Source organism: Bactrocera neohumeralis, chromosome 5 (assembly GCF_024586455.1).
Source record: "Bactrocera neohumeralis isolate Rockhampton chromosome 5, APGP_CSIRO_Bneo_wtdbg2-racon-allhic-juicebox.fasta_v2, whole genome shotgun sequence".
Taxonomy (NCBI): domain Eukaryota; kingdom Metazoa; phylum Arthropoda; class Insecta; order Diptera; family Tephritidae; genus Bactrocera; species Bactrocera neohumeralis.
The window spans coordinates 41115806-41143497 of NC_065922.1; the positions used below are offsets into that span (position 1 = coordinate 41115806).

The window sequence follows — 27692 nt, forward strand, 5'->3', positions numbered from 1 at the left end:
TACTTTTTATGGATTGGGCACACTTAAATTCCAATCTTTGGGCATGCTTTCATCCGACCATATTTTACACAGAAGCTGATGCATGCTCCTTATCAGTTCTTCTATGCGGTATTTGAATAGCTCAACTGGCAGAACATCGGCCTCGACCGCTTTCATGTTCCGTAGACGGGTAATTACTATTCGAACTTCTTCATGGTCGGGCAATGGAACGTCTGCTCCATCGTCATCGATTGGGGAATCGGGTTCGCCTTCTCCTGGTGTTGTGCGTCCACTGCCATTCAGCAGGCTGGAGAAGTGTTTCCTCCATAATTTTAGTATGAACTGGGCATCGGTTACTAGATCATCTCCTTGGGTATCTCAGTATCTTTCCCATCCCGCACGTGTTGCGGTCGATGGTAACGTTGAGAGGTAGACAGTCTGTTTTCTATCCGCTGCGACACGGCACTCCTTGTCGTACCAGCTGTTCTTTTGCATTTTCCGAAAACCAATGGTTTCGGGTGCAACTTTACGTAAGGAGTTTGAAATGCCGTCTCACAGTTCCCTTATACCGAGTTGTTGACGAGTGCTCTCAGAGAGCAGGAGTGCAAGCCGAGTAGAAAGTCGTCGTCGAACCTTCCTTGTGTTTGTTGACGAGCGTTTTTTGCTGCACAGAAACGGGTGCGAATCTTGGCTGCAACAAGATAGTGGTCCGAGTCGATGTTAGGACCTCGGAGCGTACGCACGTCTAGAATACTGGAGACGTGTCTTTCGTCTATCACAACATGATCGATCTGGTTGGTGGCTTTTCGATCCGGAGACAGCCAGGTGGCTTGATGTATTTTCTTGTGCTGGAATCTAGTACTACAGATACTTTCGTCGAAGTCAATTAGCCTCAACCAATTTGGGGATGTTTCCTCGGGGAGGCTGAATTTATTGACTGTTGCGCTAAAGATACCTACCTTGCCCACACTGGCATTAAAGTTGCCAAGCTCGATTTTGACATCGTGGCCGGGGCATCGCTCATTGAAGGTCACATCGTCCTTCTCTTCCTTCGAGGCGTGGGCGACAAGAAAACAAGTTATCGTCGGTTGTACTATAATATCTGCATAATTTTTTCGGAGATTATACCGTTGCCATGGACAATAATCTTTTACAAATTTCGTGAAGACATATTTTCAAAGAACAGAGTTTTTCATACAAAAATTTAATTTTGGACGTTCAATTTTAAAAACAAATGAACAGCTGCTTGGGAGGAAAAGACGTGAGCGATTTTCAGATCGATGTGTCAAAAACTGAGAGACTAGTTTGCGTATATACAGACGTTGCGATAAACAGATAGACCGGCATCTCTAAATCAGCCAAGCTCGTCACACTGATCACTTATAAATATAGAGTTTATGGTCTCCGATTATGACTGGGTGTTACAAAGTTCGTGGCAAACTCTGTTTCACAGTATAATCAAATGAAAGCAAGCATACACATTGTCAACTATTTCTTCCCACATCCCAGAACCCCTTTAAACGCTTCACTGATTCATCTTCTAGCTTTCACTTGTTACAACTTGTTATATGGCATTAAACCACTAACGCCATAATGTCATAATGTTATTGGGTTAATAGCGTTTGTGGCCTGTTTCTTTTGCTTGAGCGCTTGCACAAAACCACAATGCAGGCACACGCTCTCATCTCGTACACACTTACACACACATACGTACCGTGCCTCAAAGCCACATAGTTGCAAGCTTTTTACACAGACACACAGACACCGAATGAGGGCTGCATGTAAGTACGTGAAGTGTTAGCCAAAAGGAATCCATTCATCGTCGTGCAAATGTGGATGCAGACGCTCGGCTCATACTATTTGTGCGAGTATTAGTATTAATGTAGTAGGTGTTTGCGGTACCTTCTTTGCGGTGGTATTGTAGCGGCAAGAAATTCAAAATGCATACTGAAAATGCATATTGAAAGTCAGATTTCAGCATACTCTCCTACACATGCAGATATCATATACTCTAAGGTATGAACTTATAGAAGGCTGTATGCCCAACTGTGCATTTGTATGTGGCAAATATATACAATAAATATTGTTACACTTGCACTGCTTTTTCTTCTTCAGTTACACTCATTATTGTTGTTGTTCGCACAATACTGCAATTGCTCCCATTTTTAAACGAAATTAAATTGGTAGGAATCCGTCAGTGTTTTTCTGGGTCATAATGGCTTATAAATCAGTACAAGTTGCATATAGCAATGTATATATGTGTGTATGTAAAAATTAATATATATATGTATATATAAATATAAATATATATATATATACTAAATATATACATATATAAGTAAATAAGTAATATTTATACATATAATACGGACTGGAAAACTCGAGAAATATATACAAAATAAGCAGCACTTTAGGAACTCAAAATGTACTTGAAATATAATTTAAAATTGTACAAAATACGCTATTGAAATACTATGTACTTATATAAAAATAAAAAAATTTGATTTCATAATGTATTAGGTGGGCCCCTTAACGAGAAAAATGGCAAAAATGCGACGAGATGGTTTCGTTTAAAACACAACTCTCATTCATGACACCGAATTACTTTCTCCAAGAAAAGCGAATTGATATCGCTATAGACAGGTGAAATATACGATAACAACAAAATTTTGTCCTAACGGTAGCGTAAAGAAGTAAGACTTCATCAACTAAGTACTTCTACAATGGGATAGTATAAGACTTGAAATGGTCGGAAGTATTAAAATATACACAAACTTTAAAAGATCGGGTTCTTAATATACCAACTGTCACCCAAACAACCACTGGTTATATCCTAGCACTGTACAGTGGGCCACTTTAGTGACACACCAACCAAATTCCTAAAGTCGGTATAACGTTGAACTTTGGTGAATGAATCGTCTTATAAGCTACTTTCTAACAAAATATCTTAATCTCTTATATTTAAGAACAAGGTGTTATTAATTTTACTAGATCACTGTAATTTTATTATTTTTGTCTTTCTTGTGATCGGGCGATAACTTTAAATAATAACGAGCTTCATCCCCAAACTGAAATCATATTTCAAACATAACCTTGCATAACCTTATAAGCCATGTTGGGCGACAATTCTATTTTAAATTAACCTTTACAATGCAAAGTTTATATATAATGAATAGGGAAACTAACTCCACTTTCGCATCAATCTAGGTTATTTTAAAAATCGTTGGAATAAAGAGTGTCTTTTGAAATATATGAGTTGGTAATTTTGAAATATTTTCCGTGTAAACTTTATGAATCTCTTTCAGTTTAAGGTTATTCATACAGAGATCAGATAAAGAAATATTTATATCGTCACCTAAAATGCAATACAACGAATCATCGAAAAAATTGAAATTGAGTTTTTATTGCTTACGATTCATTACACCATATTATAATCATTTTCAGCTGTACCTGTCAGATATAACCAATCTACAAGGTCTGTCGCAAAAGATACAGAACTTTTTAAGTATAACAGTTTCTGGTGGCGCCACCTATTGGTGGGTATATGAAATAAAAAGTTTGATCCCTTGTTGACATTTCGTAAAAATTTTAACACAATTGGATAACTACAATCGATGTTATCGATCAAAAAGTGACATCAGCTTTTGGTTATCGGTCGTAAAATGCAAAGAGCAAATATTAAATTTTGCTTTAAACTTGGGAAAACGTTTGCTGAAACATTTCAAATGATGAAAAAAGTTTATGGTGATCAGTGCCTATCCCGTAGTAATGTGTATGAGTGGCTTAAGCGATTCCAAGAAGGTCGTGAGGACCTCTGTGACGATCAGAAGTCGGTCGTCTTCAGAAGTCAAAAATAAAGACAATGCTGATTTGTTTTTACGATTTCGTTTTACCTTGGTGTTATGAAGCGTCTTTTGTCACGCATTCGTTGTGCTCAACCACAATACCGTGAGACAGGGTCCTGGCTCCTGTTGGACGATAATGCGCCGCGTCATCGGTCGACGCTTGTCACTGATTTTTTGACAAAAAACTCCATATTAACCATTAATCACTCACCCTACTCACCTGATCTGGCACCCTGTGATTTTTACCTATTTGGAAAACTTCATTTGCCCATGAAAGGACACTGGTTTCAGGACATTTCAGCTATCCAAAAGGCGACGACCGATATCCTCAAGAGCATTCCGAAAAATGACCTTAAACACTCTTTTGAAATGCTAGTTGACCGGGCTAAACGCTGTATCGAAGCACAAGGAAACTACTTTAAATAAAAAAATATAACTTTTGAAAAATATTAATTTTTTGTTGTTTTTTTAACAGTCCTGTTTCTTTTGCGACAGACCTTGTATGTATAACCGAATCTCAATTATTTTTTCTATTATGTCGTTTTTCCTTCGCATGTAAACTTATGAAAAATGATGTTACGTCATTTTGCATTTTAGGCGAGACATATAATAAATGTTTTGAGAAAATAATCGCGTAACTTCGAACTAACCTCTACTATTTTCCTCATCTGGTAGATATAATATAAAATTAATATTTGTGGGGCTAAAATGGTCACTTAAACAAATTCAACAAATATATATCACACGTAAGTAGTCTTAAGAAATGTTTCAGAATTTGTGAGAATGAGGTTATATAAGCTGCCGTTCGGTATAAGAAGCGTTTTGATCCAGCCCTTCTAGCGAGGCTTCATAAATGCACCAAATGAACTATTAAAAAACCGTTGTCGTACAAGTTGTACATTTGTGAAGTTGTGATCTGATTATCATGCAGAAATGAAGAGAGAGGACATCTAACAGTGATCAGTAATCAATTGTTCTCTTTTTGAGAGGAACTCACTGCTTAGCCTACGAGAAGCTAAACATTTCTTGCTAAAAATGAGATTAGATATATTGCTAAATATGGTACAATACGGCATTGACTTTAAAAAACTGTCTTCAAAACCAGCAGTACTGTAATCAAACAAATAAAACCTACACAGCAATATAATGTTTACGAAAGAGTCAGTTTTTGTATTGTTCATTCTCTTGTATTGGTTCCTTCTCCGCTCATGGATTTGAGGTTTTGAGGTACTTCACAGAAAGCCGGAACGAGGGATAACATTATATAAAATGCATTACTGATGCCATGACTGGATATTGTAAGAGGACACTGATCAAAAAACATAGGAGCAGATTCTGTGCCCAATGGAAACAAGAAAACCATAATGTTACTTTATTGTAACATATTAAGAAAGTGTTTAACGTCAACAAAAGATTTCATTCGGCTACTTCAACATACCGCGAAGTTGCATTCTGTGGAATATGCGGAAAATTTAATTTCAAGTTGTCATCAAAGATGTCAGATAAAATAGACAACGCGTGAGAATGGAGCAAATATTGAATAAACATCAACTAGAACTAAACAATTTATTTTCTATAAATACAACATTTTCCAAATAAACGCTTATTACATTTTGCAAAAGGAAAACGATATTTTAAAGCACTGTGTTTTAGAATATTGATGATAGTGGTCAGACCAATAAACATCAAATGTAGACAAGAGAAAGCACAGTATTATGATTATGAAATATAAACGATCACCATTTAAGCTTTAGTGTACAAACCAAGTTAAAGACTGCTTTAAAGTTTAATGCTCCCGTTTCTATATTTAATAGTCGGAAAGAAAGAGGAGTATGTATTATTGCAATACTTAACATAAAAGTAACTTTAAAATTTGAATGCTATTTTTTTTCCATGCTTTTCGTATTATTTGCACTTGTGTGTGTATGAAGCTTGCATGTTTACAGCATTTAGATGCCTCAGGCTAACCAATATCTGTATAGGCAGATATGGCTTCCTCTACATCTATGGCTTAGTATAAATGTACATACGATGTACTCGTATGTATGTAGCTGTGATTGCGTTCTGCCAAACCATTTTGTTTGGCCGAAGTGTAAACAATCTTTTGTTATTAAAATTTTAAACGATTTCTTTGTTATCCTTTCACCCCAAACAATTGAATTTTTCTATTGTTGTTTCAGCATGTGTGTACTCGTATCTATAAGTCGCAGCTTTTGTTTGCGCACTTGAATGAAGCAAGAAGCTTATCAATTGTTTATTTTCGACGAATGTTGTTGGTATTGACTTTTTCAGTAAAAAAAAAACTGGCAGAGACAAATATATAAGGCTTATACATACATGTGTGAGTATAAGAATTTAAGGTTTGCAAGGAATAGAAGATTAAATTAAATACAAGTAAGTGCAAGTGCAATTACTGAATGAATTAAACACACTTTGCATCTCGGCTGCAGTAAGATATTTAAGTTTACGGTGGAACAGTCGTAGTTCTACTCATTTTCGGCCATGTTCTGGCTTCAAAGCTTGCGACGATCTACATATATCCTGTACAATAGAACGAAAAGTGGCAATATATATAAGTCAAACTCAGAAAAATAATTATTTTAATAGGTAATCGATTTAGATCTGAACCAATTATATCTTCTATTGTTACCAAATACAGCGCCTACCAAAAGGGATTATATGATTTTGACAGCACATGACAGCCATGCTTTTTACGGATTTGTGTCAAATTTTATCAGTATGTTGAAAATTGTCCAAGAAAAACCATTTTCTTAGATGAGGCCCATTACGGGTTTTGGGTTGAGGCAAATAACCCTGAACGGCCGTACAGAATACCACACCGTATTCAACATGCCTTGTCAATATGATCATATACATACATTATAATGTATATATATATACAGCGTCTATCAATAGGGGTTACGTGATTTTGACAGCTCGTGACCGCCATGTTTGTTTACTTAAAATTTGATCAGTGTGTTCAGTAAACAACATTTGGATTGTGGTTTTTTCATAGAAAAATTATCTAATCAAGTAATGGTATAGCAGCATCATATTGTATACATACATATGGGCAGGTAATACTTATATCTTTATAACACGAATTAAGGCAGGAAATGCACCGTTACCATCAAGAACAAGTGTTATAACACGATGTTACCGACTTGTCTATCACGTCGTTCTTGTTGGTAAACTCTTTATATTGGCTGCACCGGACAGCTAAACACTCTAGCAGTCCGATCTAAACAATTTCCTCGAAAATTTTATGGGATGGTAGGTAACTCTGTTCGATAAATGACACTTTTTTTTAATTTTTGTTTTATGCGAGTTCCGATTTTAAGGTGCTCAAAATAATGTTGATACCTATTGCTGAGAAAACTCATATACATAGATCACGAATATTTAACTTGAACGCGCTTTAGACAAATTTTAGATAAAAAATACTCATATTTTATTCCATGCAACATGTAGGAAACATTGAAAAAACTATTTACGAAATATGTATGCGCACATGATAATTATTTCCATACATGCCATATATAAGTATAAGTAAAAGAAACACCTACTCAAGCCTTCATGCAAAAACTAAGAGCATCAATAACATTTCCTTTGCGAGCGCTGAAGTATACATTTGCTAACGTCTGCCCAACGGAAACAATTTATCAACTTAAGCCCAATTAAGTAGCGCCTCCGGTTAGTCGTCATCAGCATCAGTAACTGGAACGTTAACAGCAATGGTAACATTAATAGCTTGGCGTGAATGAGGAAAGTCTAATCAGCTTAACCGAGTCGACAAATGAAGAAGTCGGCTGCACATATATTTATGGCGAATAAAAGAATACGAAGAAAGGATGGTGTAAATATATAAGATGGCCACAATATAATTTTTCTGAAAAAGAAGAATAAGCTGAAATTTACTGAGTTTACTTCTGGTGTGAATGTGTTGACCACGAGCAGCGGAAGTCAACTATATACATACACAAACAACAAGCGGAAATCAAAGCGCTTGTGGACTTAATTGATGACAGCATTTTAATTAAAACACACGATAACTTCAGAACACGCACAGAAGCATACAAAAAATATTAGCAGCCTTAGTTACGATAAACAAATAGAGAAAGACAAAATACCAAAATGTCATTAATTGTGATGTAAGCTTCTTTTAGTAGAGAGCGGCAACATGCCTTAAGTAATTCGCCTTCATACCCCTTATTATCCCTTCAAGTAGTGTTAATTGATATGGCGAAAAGTTAAGCAAAAACGTCTTGGAACTTGTTGAGAGACAAACTGGCAACAGCGCTAATTCTTTCAAACACTCAAGCATCTACAACAACCGCAAATTAGCTTTGATGTGTTTGCTGAGACAGAGCTCGGAAATCCGCTGGATAATTTTTTTAGATTTGTGGTTTTTTAGAAAACATAACTCATCGTGCAATACTGTGGCGAATTCACGAATAAATTAGTAAATTTATGCGGCGCTGCGCATGAGTGCTGGAAATGGAAATTCTTGGTTATGTCAATAAAAAGAGCTATTGATCTAATAACACTGTTTTTATTTCGTATTTGGGACAAAAACTAAGGATTAAGGCAACCTCTAATGAGAGTAAGACACAACTAATTATTTATTTTACATCAACACATAACTCTGAGATGCCTCAACTAGCGATAGAGAGGAGATTGTGACACGGTAACACACCATCTCTTTTCTCTCTCTATTCACCAATTTTCGAAGTTTCTTTATTTACAAAAAAAAACTTCAAATGATTGCAAAAACAATGGATTGCTATTTTCTAGAACTAAAATAGGTTCTACAATATACTTCTGCTTTTTCTGACATCGGAGGACTTCGGCAGCGAAGAATTCGGAGGAGAATAGGAAGCATGCATCAGCTTCTTAGTACAATATGGTTTAACGAAAGCATGCCGACAATTGGAATTTAAGTGTGTTCTGCCCCATTCACAAAAAGGGAAACCGCACAAGCTGTATCAACTACCGAGAGATACGTCTCCGCAACATCGCATACAAGGTCCTATCGAGAGTATTGTGTGAAAGATTAGAGCCTACCAAACTGATTGGTAACATCAGTGTGGTTTCAGACCTGGAAAATCAACAGCTAACCATGTATTTACCATGCGTCAAATCTTGAGAAAAACTCGTGAAAGGAAGATCGACAGCACCCCTTTGTTGGTTTTAAAGCTGCCTTCTGTCGTTATGTCTGAGCTTGGTTTCCCCCCAAAACTAATATGGCTGTGTAAAATGCCGTTGAGCAATACCAAAAGTTCCGTCAGGATTGGGAACAATCTCTCTGAGCCGTTCGACACCAAATGAGGTTTCAGGCAAAGCGACTCCCTATCGTGCGACTGTTGACAGTCATATCTTTGAAGTCGTAGATAATTTCGTATTTATTGAAACCAGCATTAACATCAACAACAACGTCAGCCTCGAAATCTAACGCAGAATAACTCTTGCCACGGGTGATACTTTGAACTGAGTAGTCAATTGAGGAGTTAAGCCCTCTTTCGAAGAACAGAGACCAAATTCTACAAGTTACTCATCGTTTCCGTACTACTATATGTACAGATGCATAGACGACGACAACATCAGATGAGTCGGCGATACCAGTTTTCGAGAGAAAAGTTCTGAGGAAGATTTATGGTGGTATTTGAGCATTGGTAACGGCGAATCCCGCTGTTGATGGAAGGATGAGCTGTACGAGATATACATATGTCTTTATTGTCATAGTTCAGTGCATTTAGAGACAGCGGCTACGCTGGCCAGGTCATGTTGTCCGAATAGATGAAAACACTCCAGTTCTGAGAGTATTCGACGCAGCACAAGTCTGGGGAAGCAGAGAAGGAGGGAGGCTTCCACTCCGTTGGAAAGGCTAGGTGGAGAAGGATAAAGTATCACCGAAATTAAGGTTATTTCATATTTTTTAATATTATGGCAGTTAACAAAAGTATACCAGCTATGGTTTTCGGAAATTCTATGGATTCTATAGAATTATATTTATCACTTTTTTCTCTATCCTGCGTTTATTTAGTTTGTATCCATGGATATATACATATATATATGTATATATAGAGATATGTGTGTGCGTATGCAATTCAACTTACTCGGCTTGCAAATTTTCCTTTTCAATGAGAGCAATGAACCTTGCAACTTTTATGCAGCAAACAATCGCCACTTCCCAGACCATAGTCGCATTGCTTCGCCGCCACAAGTACACCGCGAAGTGAGTTGTAAATGTTGCTGCATTGCATCAAGGCAAAATGAATGCGAAATAAAGTCTTTAAAACCTAAAGTTAAAATAAAAGCTGGCTTTAAAGCGTAGAAATTAAACGAAATTTAAAAAAGTTTTTCTTTATACCGTTTTACACTTTTGGAAAAATATTTTCTACTCTTGCCAATTTCTAAGGCTATAGTTGGGTTTAATAATATCGACGCATATGTTTTAAAATGTTGTTGTTGTTAGTGCAAAATGTTCCTTTGCCAAAAAATGTACAGGACAAACCTTAGTTCGAGATTTAGAGTTTTGACAGAGCTTATCCTTTCATCTGGGATAAAAGCACGATAAATCAATAACTGAATACGCCAGAGACATTAAATTTTACCACCGAGATGATATGAGAAGGCTTTATGAGAGTTGCTCTGAAAATTGGACTATGGGTGTGGCAGCGCCTATTTTACATTCCTCTATCACATTGTGAAAATGGACGAAATCGGACAACAACCACGCCTACTTCCCATATAGCACAATTTTAAATTCCACTTGATTCGTTCAGTTTCCAGTACACAATTGAAGAAGCAATTAATATAACGGAATAAAACTTTGCACGAATAATTTCTTTAGTATGTGCAACCTATGACCAAAAAATTTTTAAATCCAATAAAAAAATGTAAGCCCCGGTACTTATGATATATAACTGAAACTAAGGGATAACCCTTCTCTTATAACGGTTTGTCAGAAATGGGTTGAATTGGACCTACATATACTTCCCTTAGCCCCATATACTTAATATAAAGATTTTCGAACTTCCGGGTGACTTTGTACCGCATATATCGGTTAATGTAAGTTATCCCAAAGAAAATAAGAGAGAGTGTTTTACAATATCGGTGAATCTTTGTGCTTAAATTCGATGAGCGACAACTTGGCCTAGGCCCTATATTACTAATATCAGGATTTTTGATCATCAGTATTCCATGGCTTTGATTCTTGCAAGTTGCAAGAGTATGAAGTGTTCGGTTGCACCCGAACTTAGCCAGTTTACTGCCAAATTTTGTGGTTATAAAATTTAACGCAAATAGTTATTAGTAATTTTTATATATGAAACCCTCGTCGCCCATAGAAGCCTTCTTAAAAAGGTGGTTCCAGATTATAAACCAGTAACCACTACTTTGTATCGAACTGTCAATGTAAATTTGTTTTAATGAATTTAATTTTTAATAAAGCCGGGAAGAGGGAAAACTATCTACTCTTTTATATTAATAACACAATGAAATAAAATCTTTTGTAGAGCATTCAATTTCCTAAAAAATCTAAGGAACAAGATATTTTTTCAAGTATTTTGGAAGCGAGATATAAATTTTTCTATCTGATAATAAGAAAAAATAGAAAACTGTATGTAGGAGGACCTTCCCATTACAATTAAAAACTCATGTTTGGAGAGGCTTTCTTAGAGGTGTCTAGGAACCTATTTTTCCGAGTACGAAACGAAAAAAAAATTTTTTTTTTGAATCACTCTAGTGTATGTACATCCTTTCATAACTTTTTTCATTATTCTGAAAACATTTTTCTAATTCTTTCAACCTAATTTAACAAAATTGTCCCATTAAATGTGTGGACTTAAATGATTTGAACTGTAAAAATTTTAACTTCATTCCACTAAAAAAAACAACACAATGCAAAAAATTTTGTTAGCGCGCTGCAGAACTAAGTATAAAAAGTGGTTACGAAAATATTTTAGTGAATCATTATTGCCTTCAAAAGCACCATCGAAATACTGACCTATTGCTCGACTAATTCTTAAATCTCTGTAAACTTTTATTTTATCTTATACCAGAAAGGTGACATAAAGTGCCTTCTTAGACCACCCTTCATTGTCTTTACCTAGATTGGCAAGCAAACTTTTGAAAAATTACTGTTATAAATTAAGTTCACGAATACGGGCGAATTCACGTAATTTGTGCTCTCTCGCCCAAATACTTATTACATTAACACAGGCTCTTGAATACACAAATCAACACATCGATACTACAAGTTTGATATCGCAAGCTCGCGCCTCCTAATCTATTGTTGACATCATCACAAAAACATTCGAGAGGCAGAAATTAGAAAGAGGTCTGAAAAATGAAAGCCAGCGACGGTGAAAAGGCAAATGATAAGCAGGATAAGTGAATTGATGAATAATGAACGTAAACAAAATAGAAAGCTAGTAGAAATGTACTCGAATACCGCAAAATGAGATGTCGCATCCGCGGTATAAATTTTAGGAATTGTAAAATACGAACATCACGCCCAAAAGACATCAACATTCCGAACACCCACACTCACGCCATTTGGAGTTCATATCACAATCGTGGTGGAGGCGAATTTAGTGTTTACTTATAGCACGTAACACTAAACTGATTGAGCGAATTTAAGCCGGCAGCTATTTCGAAAGTATGGTGGCTATCAAGTAAACGAAATCAAGCAATATTATGTGAAATTCAATATCAGACTTAACAACAGCAAAAAAGGAAGTGGAAAAGAAACGTGATGACAAAAGTTATGGGTATATTAACGAAATTATCGATGAACAATTCTGATTTGGGTAGCGGTGACTTTGTGTATAATAGCCTAGATGTCGAACACAAAATTGAAATCCTTAATAACAAGTGGATGCGTAGAAATTTTAGGTGAATTCAGGCAACTGCTTTACAATGAAAAGTAAAAATTGGGTGAATTGAGCTTTCCTTAAACTAATTTATTTCAATCAGACTTAAAATTTACTGACATTACAAAATATTTGTTTTGGGCATAATATTTAACTTTTATATACAATATTAGGCAGTTAAGATACGAAAACGTTAGAGTACGTATGACACTCTGATTCCGATTTCGGTATACAATGTCAACAAATTTGATTATGTACAAGTAAAAGTTTAGGATGCAGGAATCCATAAACTCATATGTAAATTCTGCAAGAAAGATTTGAATATATTCAAAATGGTCTAAGATTTGTTCTAGCACAGATCGGGTTTCAAATTGATGAGTTCAGACATATCCAGTTTGAAAAGCGAAGCATTTACTATAAAAAACTTGAGCGTCAAATAGTGTACTAAATTATATAGAATATCTCGATTAATTTTACCTCAATGTTATTAAAAAAATTTACGGAATCGCTTAATAATATTACTTGTTCACCATTATTTATATGTTGAGGAAGTTCCGGGTTTTCCAATAGGGATGACATAATTTCTAATTTTTAATATCTAATGATCTGTAACTTTTTTTCATTGTATTCAGAACTGTTTACAATTTCATAGATATACGATATAAGAACATTTGCTAACTATTTAATTTTATTATCAAAATCGTTCTCCAATTGCAATTTCTCGTGCGTTTTTGCTATTTTATGGTTGTAATAATTGAATTGTTGAAAATTTCAAGCATGCATTTTCTTTACACAATGTTCATTTGCCAATAAAATAAAGAAACGCTCGAAGTAATGAAAATATTAGTGCCGTTCAAGCAAGTGTTGCTGAAGACCGCAATTTGTCGGTTCCAAGTCGTCTTCAAGAATCGCTGTCTCAAACCACAACCTGACGGATTTGGAGAAGGGATTTGGGCTTACGGCCATATGAAATGGTTCGTACTCAAGAACTGAAGCCTTTGGATCACCGTAAACGTCGTGAATTTGCTGGTTTTTCCTTGGAACACTTGAAAACGATAACGATTTGTTTAAAAAAAAAACCATCTTCTGCGATGAGGCATAGGGTGAGTGGTGCAGTAAATAAACAAAACTGTCGATTTCAGTGCGAAGAAAATTCACAAATTATTCATGAAAAACCATTACATTCACCTAAATTGACAGTTTGGTTTAGTTTTTGATCTGGTGGAATCATCGGTCTGTATTTATATCGAAATGAAGCTAGTGACACCATTATTGTCAATGGAGAGCAATATAGATCCATGGTAGCCAACTTTTTATGACCGCAATTGGTAGAATTTGATTTTGACAACATCTGGTTCAACAAGAAGGCTATGTGCCATTAACTTATGACCTTTCAAAAAAGCTATATCATGAAAACTGAGCTGAGCTGATAGCGACAAACTGATTACAGATTTGAATTCAGCGCGCCCAAATTAACTAGAATCAGTTGATACATTTTTAATGCGAATTTTTTTTGCGAAATTTTTTTTTTCAGGTCATAAGTTAAGTGGAGGGTATAAAAAAGCTATATCATGAAAACTAGAGCTGATAGAGACAAACTGATTACAGATTTGAATTCAGCGCACCCAAATTAACTAGAATCAGTTGATAAATTCAAAGAAGCAAATTGAGTGTTGGCCTGTGTTATCCTTTTTAATAGAAATTTTGTTTTTAGGCAAAGTATAAGAATTTCATTTCTATCAATATATTTGGAGTGGGTATAGGGTTGCCAATTATTCTAGAAACTCAGATTGAAATTGGTTATCATATCTTATCTCGTTAGGAACAACGGGACACATGCTAAGAGAATAGCCAACACAATTGCCTATACCTAAAACGAAAATGCTATTTTAATTAACTTGCAATAAATATCTTCGCATTATACGCACATATATCTACACAGAGAAGAGATAGAGAAAACATTAAAAAACAGTATGAAGAAACTATTTGTGATGAAACAGCATTATTTAAATTTATTAGGTGCTTATTAGGCGATAGTATATTATTTAAACCTACCGTTTTGCTGGTATAACACGCTTATATTCACCCTGTTGCTGTCGTATAGACGCGCTCCGACCTAATCGCCCAACAGTTTGTTGTCCAACGTTAGCAATACCACTACGTAGGGATGTTCCCAGTTCACGATGATGGACGGCTATAGCACTTTGTGTTTCAATTGCATAATCGAGTCCAGGTAATTCGAGGGAGGTTATCGGATGGATGCGTGTCAGCGAGAGCGTGCTCTCTAAAACGGTGCTAAGCAATGGTGCGCTACGAAGGGATCTCAAACTACCGCGACGGGTAAGGGGTTCCGGTTTATACATTTATACGCGTGTTTGAATTAGAAATTTCAATTTAAGTTAGCGTCTCGCAAGTTTGAGGTGTGTAGTTAGGAAGTAATTATATATGCTCGTAAATTAGAATATCAAATTGCAAAACTTATTTAACGCAAATCAAGTTGTTAGTTTTTTAATATATGCACAGTTTAGTGTTGAGACACCTATGTATACTCAATATGTCACGTGATCTAGCGTGTCCCTTCAATGTTACACAAATTTTTAATGTTTAACTTTGTTAGGTTGTTGTTTTGTTTGATTGCCGGTTATATGGATTGTCCGACCTACGTTATGCGGCAGGAGGTTACAGACCCAACGTGTTGCTACAAATAAAATTAACACTTAAAATGCACGCACGCACACCAGCGCGTGTGTCGACACACTTTCATGTGAAGCACACGAATGTAATTAGTGTTCTATTAATTGACCCCACGGACGCTTTCTCAGTAACACCATCAAGCGGGGTGGCGACAACAAAATGTTGCAATGTTGTAATAACGTTTTGTTTGCCATTTACACAAACGCGACCATTACGACCAATTATGATATTTATCAGCTATTTTCACAGTAAAACCGTTATGTCACGCAACATTCGCCTTTCCAACTCTTTAAAAGGATTTGATTTTTTGCTGAGTTGTCAACATTTAGCATACAGTATCAATGAAAATATGTGCACACTAGCTAAGAATTCATGAAAGTACTCACATGTACGTACTAGAAATGAATATATCAAACAATCTTTAATTACTGATTTCAATTATGCAATGGATAAATATCATGAAGGTTAACTAAAACATTTCGTGTTAACTTTCTGATGAATATTCTACAATATATCTCTCTATACTATCATTGGAGGAACAATAAAAAATAGATTTTCGTTTACATCTGAGGTCTAACGTTATAGCTTGAATATGTTTGACTTAACTATATGATTTATGGAAATTCTTTCTTGTTTATTCAGTCGGGTAATATTTTACGTACGACATTCTTTTCTCGGTAAAAGTTGAAAAGCGGCTGAATATTTTTTCTGAATTTGGTATGATCATTCATCAGTCCTTAAGCGGGACGAACTCTTTGAAATTCTTTAATTCTAGAGCATTATCATCAATACTCACGCCGCTATATAGCGGAAATTTGATAAAACGATTCGGTGAAAGAAACACTTTAAACTATATACCAAAATGTTTTGAGTAACCAAAGTTAGAAATATATGTGAGATACCTTTTTGATTTCTCTAAATAGTATATTTTAAAGGGTTACAAGGCGGTACGGGTTTCAAAAATTTTTTATTGCCTTATTAAATTCTACAACATCTGTAGAATATGCCCTATGTTTTCACGTTGATCCGACTAATAGTTTCGGGTATATCGCCTTGAGAACTTGTGCGCTCGAGGCTAGGTAACCTAAGTGCGGCGTTTCTAAACGCGTTGTCTCGAGAACTACTCAACCGATCTTCATGAAATTTTACAAAGGTCTTTGAGTTACCATTCTTATAGCTTTGACAGACGGCAGCGTTGAAAAGTTTGATACTCTCGTAAACAGCTGATTGTAATTTTTATAATATTTTCAATGAAAATGATAGAAGATAAACATTGTTGTTCTTAGCCGACCAATTTTTACAAAACTACTTTTTATTACAAAAACATATCAACGCGTTATTATTAAAACAGCATCGTAACATAACATCATAACATAAAACTTTTTGTTTTATTATTGAAATTTTGAAAAACAGCTTAACGCTGCCGTCTGTCAATGCTAATGCTAAAAGACTTGGGCGAAGGATTGTTTTTTCGTATCCAACTTTTTGGTAAAAATGTCTGCCAAAAATCCAATTTTCAGTTTTCTTTTTTACTTTGTCCAAGTTCTAAGTTAAGGTTTTAAATAAAACACGTATTTTTTCACTTTAGCTGATCCTGTAAGGAGTTATCCTGCCAACGCGGGCGCATCTCTTTTCCGAGGGGTCACTGGAAATGGCGTCGCAATGGCCGAGTTTAAAATATTTTTTTTTTTCAAAAACTTCAGAATTTCTTTGTTAGCAGTGCAACAATAAAAAAATCGAATAAAATATTTAACTTTTTATATGAAAAAAAAAATTGTTGATTAAAGGCTGTTTTTACCCATGTAATCCGCAGAGTTGAGACGTTAACGTATAATTCCGATAGAAAGACAGAAATTAAGGCTTAGAGAGCGATGACTGTGCGCTTAATATTAGTCAAAGAGAGTCTACTATTTTTATTAATTACATTGAAATAATATTATGTACGAATGGGTCGCTAAATCATCAGAATTGGAAAGACTGTATTTGTGTACTTTCATGTTTTAAGTTTTGCGTGAGTTCGGAGTGAAACGCAAAAGATCCATCGAACTGCATAGTTCTAGCAAGATTCTCCTAACTTTTACCTAGGATGTCAAGCTTACACAAAACTTTTGTTGAATCTGTTTCATTATCATATTTTTGGTCATCATTGCGTATTGCTTGCAACCGCAATTAGCCGCCTTAACAGATTTGTGACACAGTCATAAAGTTATATTTTATAAATTTTTGTCATTCTTCCAAATATATGGCATACTGAATCAGTAGAATGAATGGGCAAAATCGGATATTGATGGTAAGAAAAAAAATGATTTCTTTACGGTAGAGGCAGAATCATAGTCACATCTCTTTACATACTACTTACTTTTTTGATATAAGTAAATACATGCAATTCACTAGATATGATTACAATTATATAATAGTAAGAAAATGTGCAATAATTACATGTGTTTTATCTATGGCTCACTATGGAACTTGTTTGCTTTGTCACTCGTTATTCGTCCAGGTGCTGGTCCTTAACTGCTCTCTTCCTTCTACTTCCTTCCGTTTACTTCGCGTATACGTACTCCTAGGTCTACAACTGCGGCTGCTGCTCTTTCTTTTATGATCACGCTTATAGATCCTTGGCAACTCACACTCACTTGCTCTGGCCGGGTTTTCCTGCTGCTCCTGCTTCGTCCGTATTTGCGCTACTTTTTCCAACAACACTATCGCCGTCAATGCCGTCCCCCAAAAACGAATTGTGCGTGTTGATGCCGTTGTTGCAATGTTTACTTTGTACAACAGTTAACTGTTTGGTCTATTCTGATGATCATTTCGAGTTTGCTTTCGGAGAGTATTTACTACAGTATGTTTCTATGTATTAGTTTAATTCGTTGATAACTGGTTAATAAAACGGTGATTTTCAAATGTCATTTTCAGTTGCTTAATTTATCGCTTAAATGTAATTTTGTGAGTATTTATAAATAAATGCGTTTAAAAACTGAGCGATGTGCTTTATTTTACTTTTAACTGTAATTCACTATTTTAATTAAATGTAAGTCACGGTTCGTATAAAAAAGTTATAGGGAAGAACGGTGTAAATTATTGCTACAGTATGAGTATTGTTCGAATTTACTTTCGCTTAAACACGATTCGATTATAATGGAGATTTTCGTTTGATCATATACGAGCTATTCGCTTATTTGGTGTCAAAATCGACGAACACAGTGTCGTTGGCTAAGTTGGATGTTCGTGCTTTGATGTGCTCTTCGAATGTAATCTTATGGATCTGTAGAGACTACTGTATAGCTGACACTTCGTCTATATATGTACATATGCTTGGTGCACTTGTTCGATTATGTAGGTGATAATGACGATTTCGCACGACTGAGCTACGAGTACTTATATATGTATGTATATACGTAAATGTGTATATAGATGAGAATGCTTTATTGTGTGGAATGTGAACACATTTATTACTCTTTCTCTGTCAGCTTTCACACACATATACTCGTATGTACGTAATTCTATTTCAGTTTTACCGACTGGTTGAACATTTCTTACTGACTGGATATTGTACGATTGATTCGTTGAACGCTGTACTGCACATGTGTGCAGTATGTCTAATAATTAGCGAATCAAATGGGTAGCCACATTATGCTCCCAGGATTGCAAATGCACCATAAAAACGTATATTGCCACCGAGTCCAATCCATGTTTGCATGCGGATGCTTCAACCGAATTTCAAATATGACTGAATTGCGTATGAATTCAATTCAGCTCGCCATTGTTAGATTTGATCTGAAATGAAAACAGTTCAAAGCAAAATTATTACTCTATTCGTTTGACCAAGATGTTATAAGTTTTCAAATCCTAACAATTCAATATAAACAATTTTATTGATAACGGGGTTTTGTATTATTGACTTTTTGAACTTATTTTTCATTAATATTTCTGTTTATATATACTTATGTAATATATATTTTACCCTCATATAAGCTGTGTAGTGGTTATGACATTTGTAATTGTATGCACTCCATGTTTTATTGGGTGTTTTGTTTTATTCTCCAAATCCTTGTTTCTAACTAGTCTGCGCCAGTTTTCAAGTTAGAGAATATAGAGTATTTACCTTGCAGAATAAAATAACAAAACCAAGATAAAAACTTAGAAAAAGTTGAATATATATTTGCTATTATTATATACAAGGTCTGTCGCAAAAGAAACAGAACTTTTTAAATATAACTGTTTCTGGTGGCGAAAACCACCAGATGAAATAAAAAGTTTGATCCCTTGTTGACATTTCGTAAAAATTTTAAGACAATTGGATAACTACAATCGATGTTATCGATCAAAAAGTAAAATGCAAAGAGCAAATATTAAATTTTGTTTTAAACTTGGGAAAACGTTTACTGAAACATTTCAAATGATGAAAAAAGTTTATGCTGATCAGTGTCTATCCCGTAGTAATGTGCATGAGTGGTTTAAGCGATTCCAAGAAGGTCGTGAAGACCTCTGTGACGATCAGAAGTCGGGCCGGCCAAAATCAAAAAAGAAGTCAAAAATAAAGAAAATGCTGATTTGTTTTTACGATTCCGAGGGTATTGTACACCGAGAGTTCGTCCCACCTGGCCAAACGATTACAGCTGTGTTTTACCTTGGTGTTATGAAGCGTCTTTTGTCACGCATTCGTCGTGCTCGACCACAATTCCGTGAGGCAGGGTCCTGGCGCCTGTTGCACGATAAGGCGCCGTGTCATCGGTCGACGCTTGTCACTGATTTTTTGACAAAAAACTCCATATTAACCATTAATCACTCACCCTACTCACCTGATAAACTTCATTTGCCCTGGAAAACTTCATTTGTCCATGAAAGGACACTGGTTTCACGACATTTCAGCTATCCAAAAGGCGATGACCGATATTCTCAAGAGCATTCCGAAAAATGACCTTAAACACTCGATATGCTAATTGATCGAGCTAAACGCTGTATCGAAGCATAAGGAAACTACTTTGAATAAAAAAATATAACTTTTGAAAAATATAAATTTTTTGTTGTTTTTTTAACAGTCCTGTTTCTTTTGCGCATACCTTATATGTTACATTTGGTCCGTTGCGATCCTGTAATCCTTTCACTTCAACCAACTGAAAGTTGATTTTTTCATTTATGCTCTGATGTTCTTATTGGAATATTTCACTGCATATTTCTTTTATCATATATATATATTTTTACATATCTCCTGTTTAGACTAATAAAATTAGCCTTAGCTTTCTCAAGATAGTAAACTACTTAAAACTGTTTGCCTATGCCATTGCCATAGTTGCAAACTGGAAAACTCTTAAGTAGAGGAGTGTACCAATATAACGTTTGATTTCATTTATATCGATACCACCATTTTGTAGAGCAAAGTCTATTTATTGGTTCCTGGGCAGATCTTCATAACTATTTTTTCATCATTCAACTGATTGCTGTTGTTGTTGTTGTTTTAACGGAAATTCAATCCCCGCTGGGATGGTAAATGTCATTTGTGTTGTCGTCGATGTCATCTAACGGTAGGCCCAGGAAACGTTCTATTTCGACGGGGTCAGACCAAAGGGAGGAGGGTGTTAGATGAGTAGGGTTCGTAGGGCATGCAAAGAGGTGGTCAGTATCATGCGGAGACTCGTTGCATGCAGGACATACATTAGGTATGTCAGGGTCTATTCTGGATAAGTAGGAGTTTAACCTGCTACAGTATCCAGAACGAAGTTGCGCAAGGGTCACACGCGTTTCTCGCGGCAGCTGGAGCTCTTCGTCTGCTATGGGTGGTGGTTTGACTCCAAGAACGCCATTCACGGGAAGGGAGTCGGTGAAGGTGTTGATGGCTCCGCTGTGAATGGCGGTCAGTACCTGTCGAAAGTTAGTTGCGTCCGAAGTCCGGTCGGCGTACTGTACGACGTCGTCGACGTAGTCCAGGAATGACATTTTGATGCTCCTAGGAGGCGGATTCAACTGATTGCCATAATCTCTGGCTATTAAATATATCCAATGATTGATTTCAACCAAATAGCAGCATTCGCATGTCACGTTATAGAAATGCATGCAATCGGACAACAACCACACCTACTTCCCAAATATAAAAAATCTTAATTCCAATAGCTGATTTTTTACCGAAACTACCGGTAAAACTTTGAGTTATATTATTGAAATCCAGAGAGAATCTTTTCCTAAATATATTACGCCTTTGAGTCAAAACCGGGTAAAATCGGAAAAATTCCTGTACAATGTACATTAGCCCCATACACCTAATATAAAGATTTTGGAACTTTCGGTTGATTTTATACCGTTCATGTCGTTCAGAGGGCGTCTCTATAATAACAAGGTGTCTTTCTACCTGAAATGGATCAAATCCAGTCATTACCTAACCTTAAGCCCCATATTCCTATTTATAGCTTATATATTTAATTTCATTATGTAAGTTGTGTAAGTTATGTACATAAGTGGACTCATTATATTAGTTATGCTATAGCATAATGCTGAAACTGTGTGGTATTAGCCACCAGATACTAAATTATACATTTACTACTATAAAAAGCTAAAAATAGGAAGACTTTGTTCATAATGTTAAAACTCTTAGTTCATTTTTCAAAACCTATGTCGTCCTCTTCAAAGCTTAGTCCCAAAACACTTGTGTCAACGTTTTTTCCAATTTTCGAAAGAGTTGTTCAACTCAATGCAGTAGGCAACGGTTCTCGTGGGGCGAAAACCAAGAGTTTTCAGCCCATAATTCCAGTCTCTTTTTACGCACACCTCGATAATCGAAGAAAACTGTCAATATAATAACTTTGATTTTAGACCTGATTTTACGTGAATATTGCGGATTCGGCTCATCTTTGCCACGATATTCGGTCGATTGATGGTATATTTCGGGCCGGCAGACCCAAGACTTATCGCCAGTAATAAAACGTTTCATAACATCCTGGTAGTCCGAGAGCACTGCTTCCGAAAAAATTGAGTGAATTTGGAAGAAATCGTACTTTCATTTCTCTTAAGCTTAAATGATCTTTCATTCAAAAATACTTGCTGGCGACAAACAGTTATCACCGGAGGCCTTTTTTAACAATATTAACGTTTCGGGACCAGATTGACCAATTTGATTCCGTTTACAAAATTTAATGGAACTTCTTTGTTGAATATTTCACTCACCGTAAAGATCGCCGAATGCACTTTATATACTTCATAAAGACCAGATATAAACCAGTATACTAAATACTAAGTATTATTTCAGTGTAAAATTTGGTCAGAAGTCACCGATAGTCATACCAACCTATAAAAAAAATATTTCGACGAAAGGGTTTTTGTGCGTAATTTAAATTAAAAAGCCTTACTACTTTTTGTCACTAGTAGTATGGGTTTCTTCTTTATGTGCAACGTTTGGTACTAGCAAAAATTTCTACGTCTGACTTTCTGTACTAGAATTTGTAACTTGGTTTCAAGATTTACGATTTCTTTCATAATCGAAATAAAATATTAAGTTTTTTAATTTAATTCTGTGAATTTAGTAGATTTTTAACTGAATTTTGAATTCTGAAAACAGACATCTCATTGAGTATTGAATGAAGATGCTGTAAGTCACTTGGCTTTCTAGTTGGGCTTGCGAATGATTAATTATGCATATACATATATATATATTGATTTTTACTATTTAATCTATCTAAAAGCAGTGGAATCATTAATGGATACTTTAATTATATACCTAGCGAATTCATTTCTTACAGAACTACGTTTGTTTTAACTTACTAACATTTGTAAATGTTCGCATTAATAAAAAACTCATGGTTTTGGCTTTTCCGTATTCAGCTTAAAGCGATCCAAAATTACACTCAAAGTGAAGCACCTACAACAAACAAACAGCATTGCTCAAAATTTTCAAAAAAGTTATGTGCACATTATCAGTATTCCTTGCACGTTTCATTATGTGCGAATAGTGTGTAGCAAGGAAAAAATAATATTTTATAGACCTTCCCTTCAAAAATATTCATTGTGTGCTGATGAAAAACGAACTGAACAAACAAAACATCTTCGCTGGCATATTTGTAACTTAACACTTTTAAACTTCTTCTCTTACTTTCTTTAGGAAGCACGGAGTATGAATAATGACATTTTGTCTACGCCAAGCAGAATCAGCGGTCACTACAAAAAACAGTAAGCATCAAAAGCGAAACCCCAAATTTTTTTGGTTTCTTTTTCGCAGAGCCGCTGAAAATAATCGGCTGTCACAAGTGAAACAGCTTTCCATCATTTTTGAGCCACATAACGACGGAAAAGCTAGACATGCAGACAATATTGTGGGGTAATTTTTTGATATACATACATGCATAAGTATGAATGTATGGTAGATAAAACCCAGCGAAAAAACTGAACTCCTTTATAACTAGTATGGAACACAAGTCTAACTAGTCACCCCACTGTTTCTTATCCATACAAGCAATTGATATCGTTTACATGTTGATGTTTTAACGATGTCAATTGTCTCGTATGAGTTCGAAAAATAGGCAAAATATATCTACTTGAATGATTGCGCCATAAAATATTCAAATAAAAATGCCTTTTATAAAATGATTGCATAATTAGTGTAAGAGTAATGTTTTTCTATCTACAAGTACTTCGATTTCAGACTAGAATTTTGTGGTATATTTACTGACGGTATGCTTACTGCTTCACTGCCGGGCATTTTTATATCCATGTCATATTTGTTTATAATACTTATGTAGCGTAGCTAGGCTAGGTATCCCTAACGTTATCCAATACAGCGGATATACAATGATCTCATATTATTTTCAAGCCAATAGAGTTGCTCCTTGAAAAATGAAATGTGATATCAAGTGATTATAACGCACATTGCTCCCTTGGCTGGTAAACGCTATGGTATTACATTAATCAAATCCATGAAGAAAACGGTGGAAATAATTCAAACATTTCGTTTACAGTTTTTTGGTTTTTAAAAATACTTTTATTTTTATCTTATTTGTATTTTAAATTTTGCCTAATAAAATTCACTTTTTCGAAAGTAGAGCTGATGTACCATACAAATGATTGTATTAAAATATAACTATTCTTTAGAGACTTAACGCAAGTTTTGTATTATTTGAATATGGCACCTTGCCTTGATAGTGTATGAGATGGCTATAACGGTCCATAACTTAATTCTATTCATTAATTTTTGAATGTAACCAATGATTCGATTCTGACCATATTTTGGTTATCTTGATACTATTTTGTTATAATTATAATTATTATAAAATATCAAGGGATAACTATCTCAATAACTTTCGGGGTTTCAAGTAAGCGTTAGGTGAACAAAATCATTATACTCAGTGCAACATGTGGCGTTAGAAAGAATATACATAACATATAGTATATTGATAGCTGTTATCTGGTATGCCGTTCTGGTTGCATGTGGACTCATGTCCGCGCTATATTGAGGAGAGCACTCGCCATTAATACGTTAAGCGTCAGTGCCTTTGTGTTTGATGAAATCGGTTCTAAAGAAGAAATAATACTATCTTTATTTCCATATGTTTTTATGCCAAATATTTGTGCCACAATCTTTTTCCTAGCTATTAGCTCGGGAAATCCATTACCAATGGGACGGATATAATTATTATACATAACTTAGTCGTCATAGTACATTGAAATAGTTCGTAACAAGTCTATGCTAGCACAGGATAACAACACTACATTACATTCGTTCATTCATTCATTTGAATCTATTTGGTTCGAGAGGAGACGCAGGATTTCGATTTTATTTGCTACTAAATGCTTAAATCCTTTTTATGATATGAACGGAATCACGATAACGATATGCGATAAGAACTTAACGGCAGTTTTCTGCTTTGCCACTGATCTGTGTTTTATGCATGTAAAGTTTGTGGCTTAGTAAATGCACGCTCTCTCATTTTGTCCTAATTCAAGTACTTACATTCCTCTTCATCTAGTTACTTGCTTAGAAATACATACACAATGAGAAGGAGTTCGTGTATGAGCATTGTGACTTTCAAATATACATAATTTTCTTTGGTAATTTTTTGTCATTCTCGAGGAGTGCCATTCGTATTTAGTACATCCGGACGCTATTTCTTCTACTACATCCGGCTGCACAAAATTCACGGACCAAGTCATGCGAGAGACATGTCAATACCATAAACAAAAACTGCGTATAATTACGAGCTGCCAAATGCTGTTTGGCATTTGGTGTGAAACAGCAAATCCTTTGTTTTATTGTATATTTATATAGAGCGCAATGCCTCCGTTTTATAGTTCTTCGTATAATACTTATTTTTCTTTTGTTTCAAGTACTTTAGCACCCATTTATGCCATTCACTTTGGTTATTGCAAACTCGTTGTTATCCGGGGTTCAGCCTTCATTGTGTCCGTTGAGAGGGAAAAGGCTTTTTTTGATGCTCGCCAAATGGTTAGCCGTTAACAGTCTTATTACTATGCGTCCACATGCACATTCACCCAAACACACCAGCACCCCATCACTCCATCACAAATGTAATTGTGTGATTTCTGGGCTGTCTGGCTGAGGGAGTAGCTCAAGCATGCACTCGATGGGCCACTACCTTGGTTAAGGCGCAAGCGGAAATGGCCGTTGTTGGTGGTCGTAATTTAATTGTGTTGTGGTCAATCGTTGAAAATCATACCAAATTGCTTGATTCTGATTTGATTTGCGTAGATTACAATCTGTGCCCGTTCGCATATTAAATAGATTAGAGAGCGTAGATACTCAACATGCCGGGTTCAACGATCAATCCACAACAGTGCGGACTGAGCAGTAGCTGATGACTGCCCCTCTTACTTGCATGAAAGCAGATCCTTTAGGCAGTTGGTTGGGGTTTGTGGGTTGGTGGGTTGGGGGTTGGTGAACTGGTTGACTAAATAAGCACTGTGAAATAGTTACTTAAATGGTGGGCGACAATGAGCTTAACAGATTGACAGTAATGGGGTGGATTTACAAACCCAGTTTTCACACTATGTAGTCTGTAGTTGAATGGATTTGGAGGAACGTTTTTGCAATGTAAGCTAGCAGGCTCATTTACATATACAAATTTTGTGTGCTGATAAAAGGAGTAAGCAATGATTATTACGTGATACTAATTTGAGTTTTATTAGAGTACTTAAATCCTTAGGGGCGTTACATTCATAACTACGTAAGTTGCTTAGTTGCAAGAATGGAGAAAGTCAATTATTTTCTGTTGAGTCTTTCAATAAAATTTCTTTTACATTGTCTGAATAGACATTTCTTCCCCTCATAACCTTAAGGGTTATATCGATTTGTGAATTTCAAAATATCGACTTTCGTATTTCCATGTATCGAATGTACATACATATATTTGGAAATATTCTCCGATAATTTGAAGTTGAACCGAAAAATATATTTGGACATATGATTGGAATAGTAAGAACTTTTCCACGTTAGCTTCCAAAACTTTCAACGCTCTTTTCACTCGAAACGCTGCTTTTTAAGCCGACGAAACTTTTTTTCCGAAATAGCTGGAACGAACGATTAGAAATTTTCACACGACCTTCTATAATACCAGTGTGAACAAATAGTGAGATTTAAGATCACGGAAACCCATTTTGAAAAATCATTTGACCACAAGAAAATTGAAAACACGATTGGTTCTGAAATCACTAAGTTTTTTCGAAAAACAGCGTCGCATCAACGCCTGCGAAACAATGCTTTCCAACTACCAGGATGAAGCATATTATTACTGGCGATGAGTCTTGGATCTATGTTTACGACCGGAAACGATCAATCAGTCGAATATCGTGGCAAAGGTGAGCCGAAGCCGAAAAACCACGAAAAGCAGGTCAAACCCCAGGCTGTGTTGAAAGTTTTCTTCAATTATCGAAGTGTGACTCAACTACCGTATTTACCTGATTTAGCTCCGTGTGACTTCTGGCTATTCAGCAAACTCAAGCGACCGCTCCGAGAAACCCGTTTTGAGCCAACTGAAGACATTAAATGTGAATCGCAACGCGCAATGAAAGCTATGCCGTAAATTGACTTTAACAACTGTTTCGTTTGGCACAAGTGTATTAGAGCCAAGGGGGTTTATAAATTAAGAATTTTAAAATTTTTTCGGCAAAATCAATTTATTTTATTCATAATAGTCTATTTCTGCTTCAATATAGATTTTTGCACGGTCCAAAAGCATGTCGAACGAGTATTTTAGCTCGTTGGCCGGTATGGCCGCCAGTATGCCGGTGCAAGCCTAGAAAATGAATTTTTCCGAAAAGAAAGAAGTCGCACGGTGCCATATCAGGTGAAAACGGGGAG

At 35.6% G+C, this 27692-nt stretch overlaps 1 protein-coding gene across 2 annotated transcripts in view; it reads right to left on the bottom strand.

The window, feature by feature from the left end:
- The window catches only part of LOC126759978 (innexin shaking-B), a 338675-nt gene that overhangs the window by 139468 nt on the left and 171515 nt on the right, over positions 1 to 27692 (bottom strand). The window contains exon 3 of one of the 2 annotated variants that reach the window (XM_050475278.1): positions 17834 to 19171. Coding sequence is in view for 1 of the 2 variants with exons in the window: in XM_050475277.1 (XP_050331234.1) it covers positions 14756 to 15063 (308 nt within the window). In the remaining variant the exon portion in view is untranslated. Of the gene's footprint in view, positions 1 to 14755; positions 15393 to 17833; positions 19172 to 27692 lie in introns of those variants that run through there. The other variant, XM_050475277.1, reaches the window with a different exon arrangement.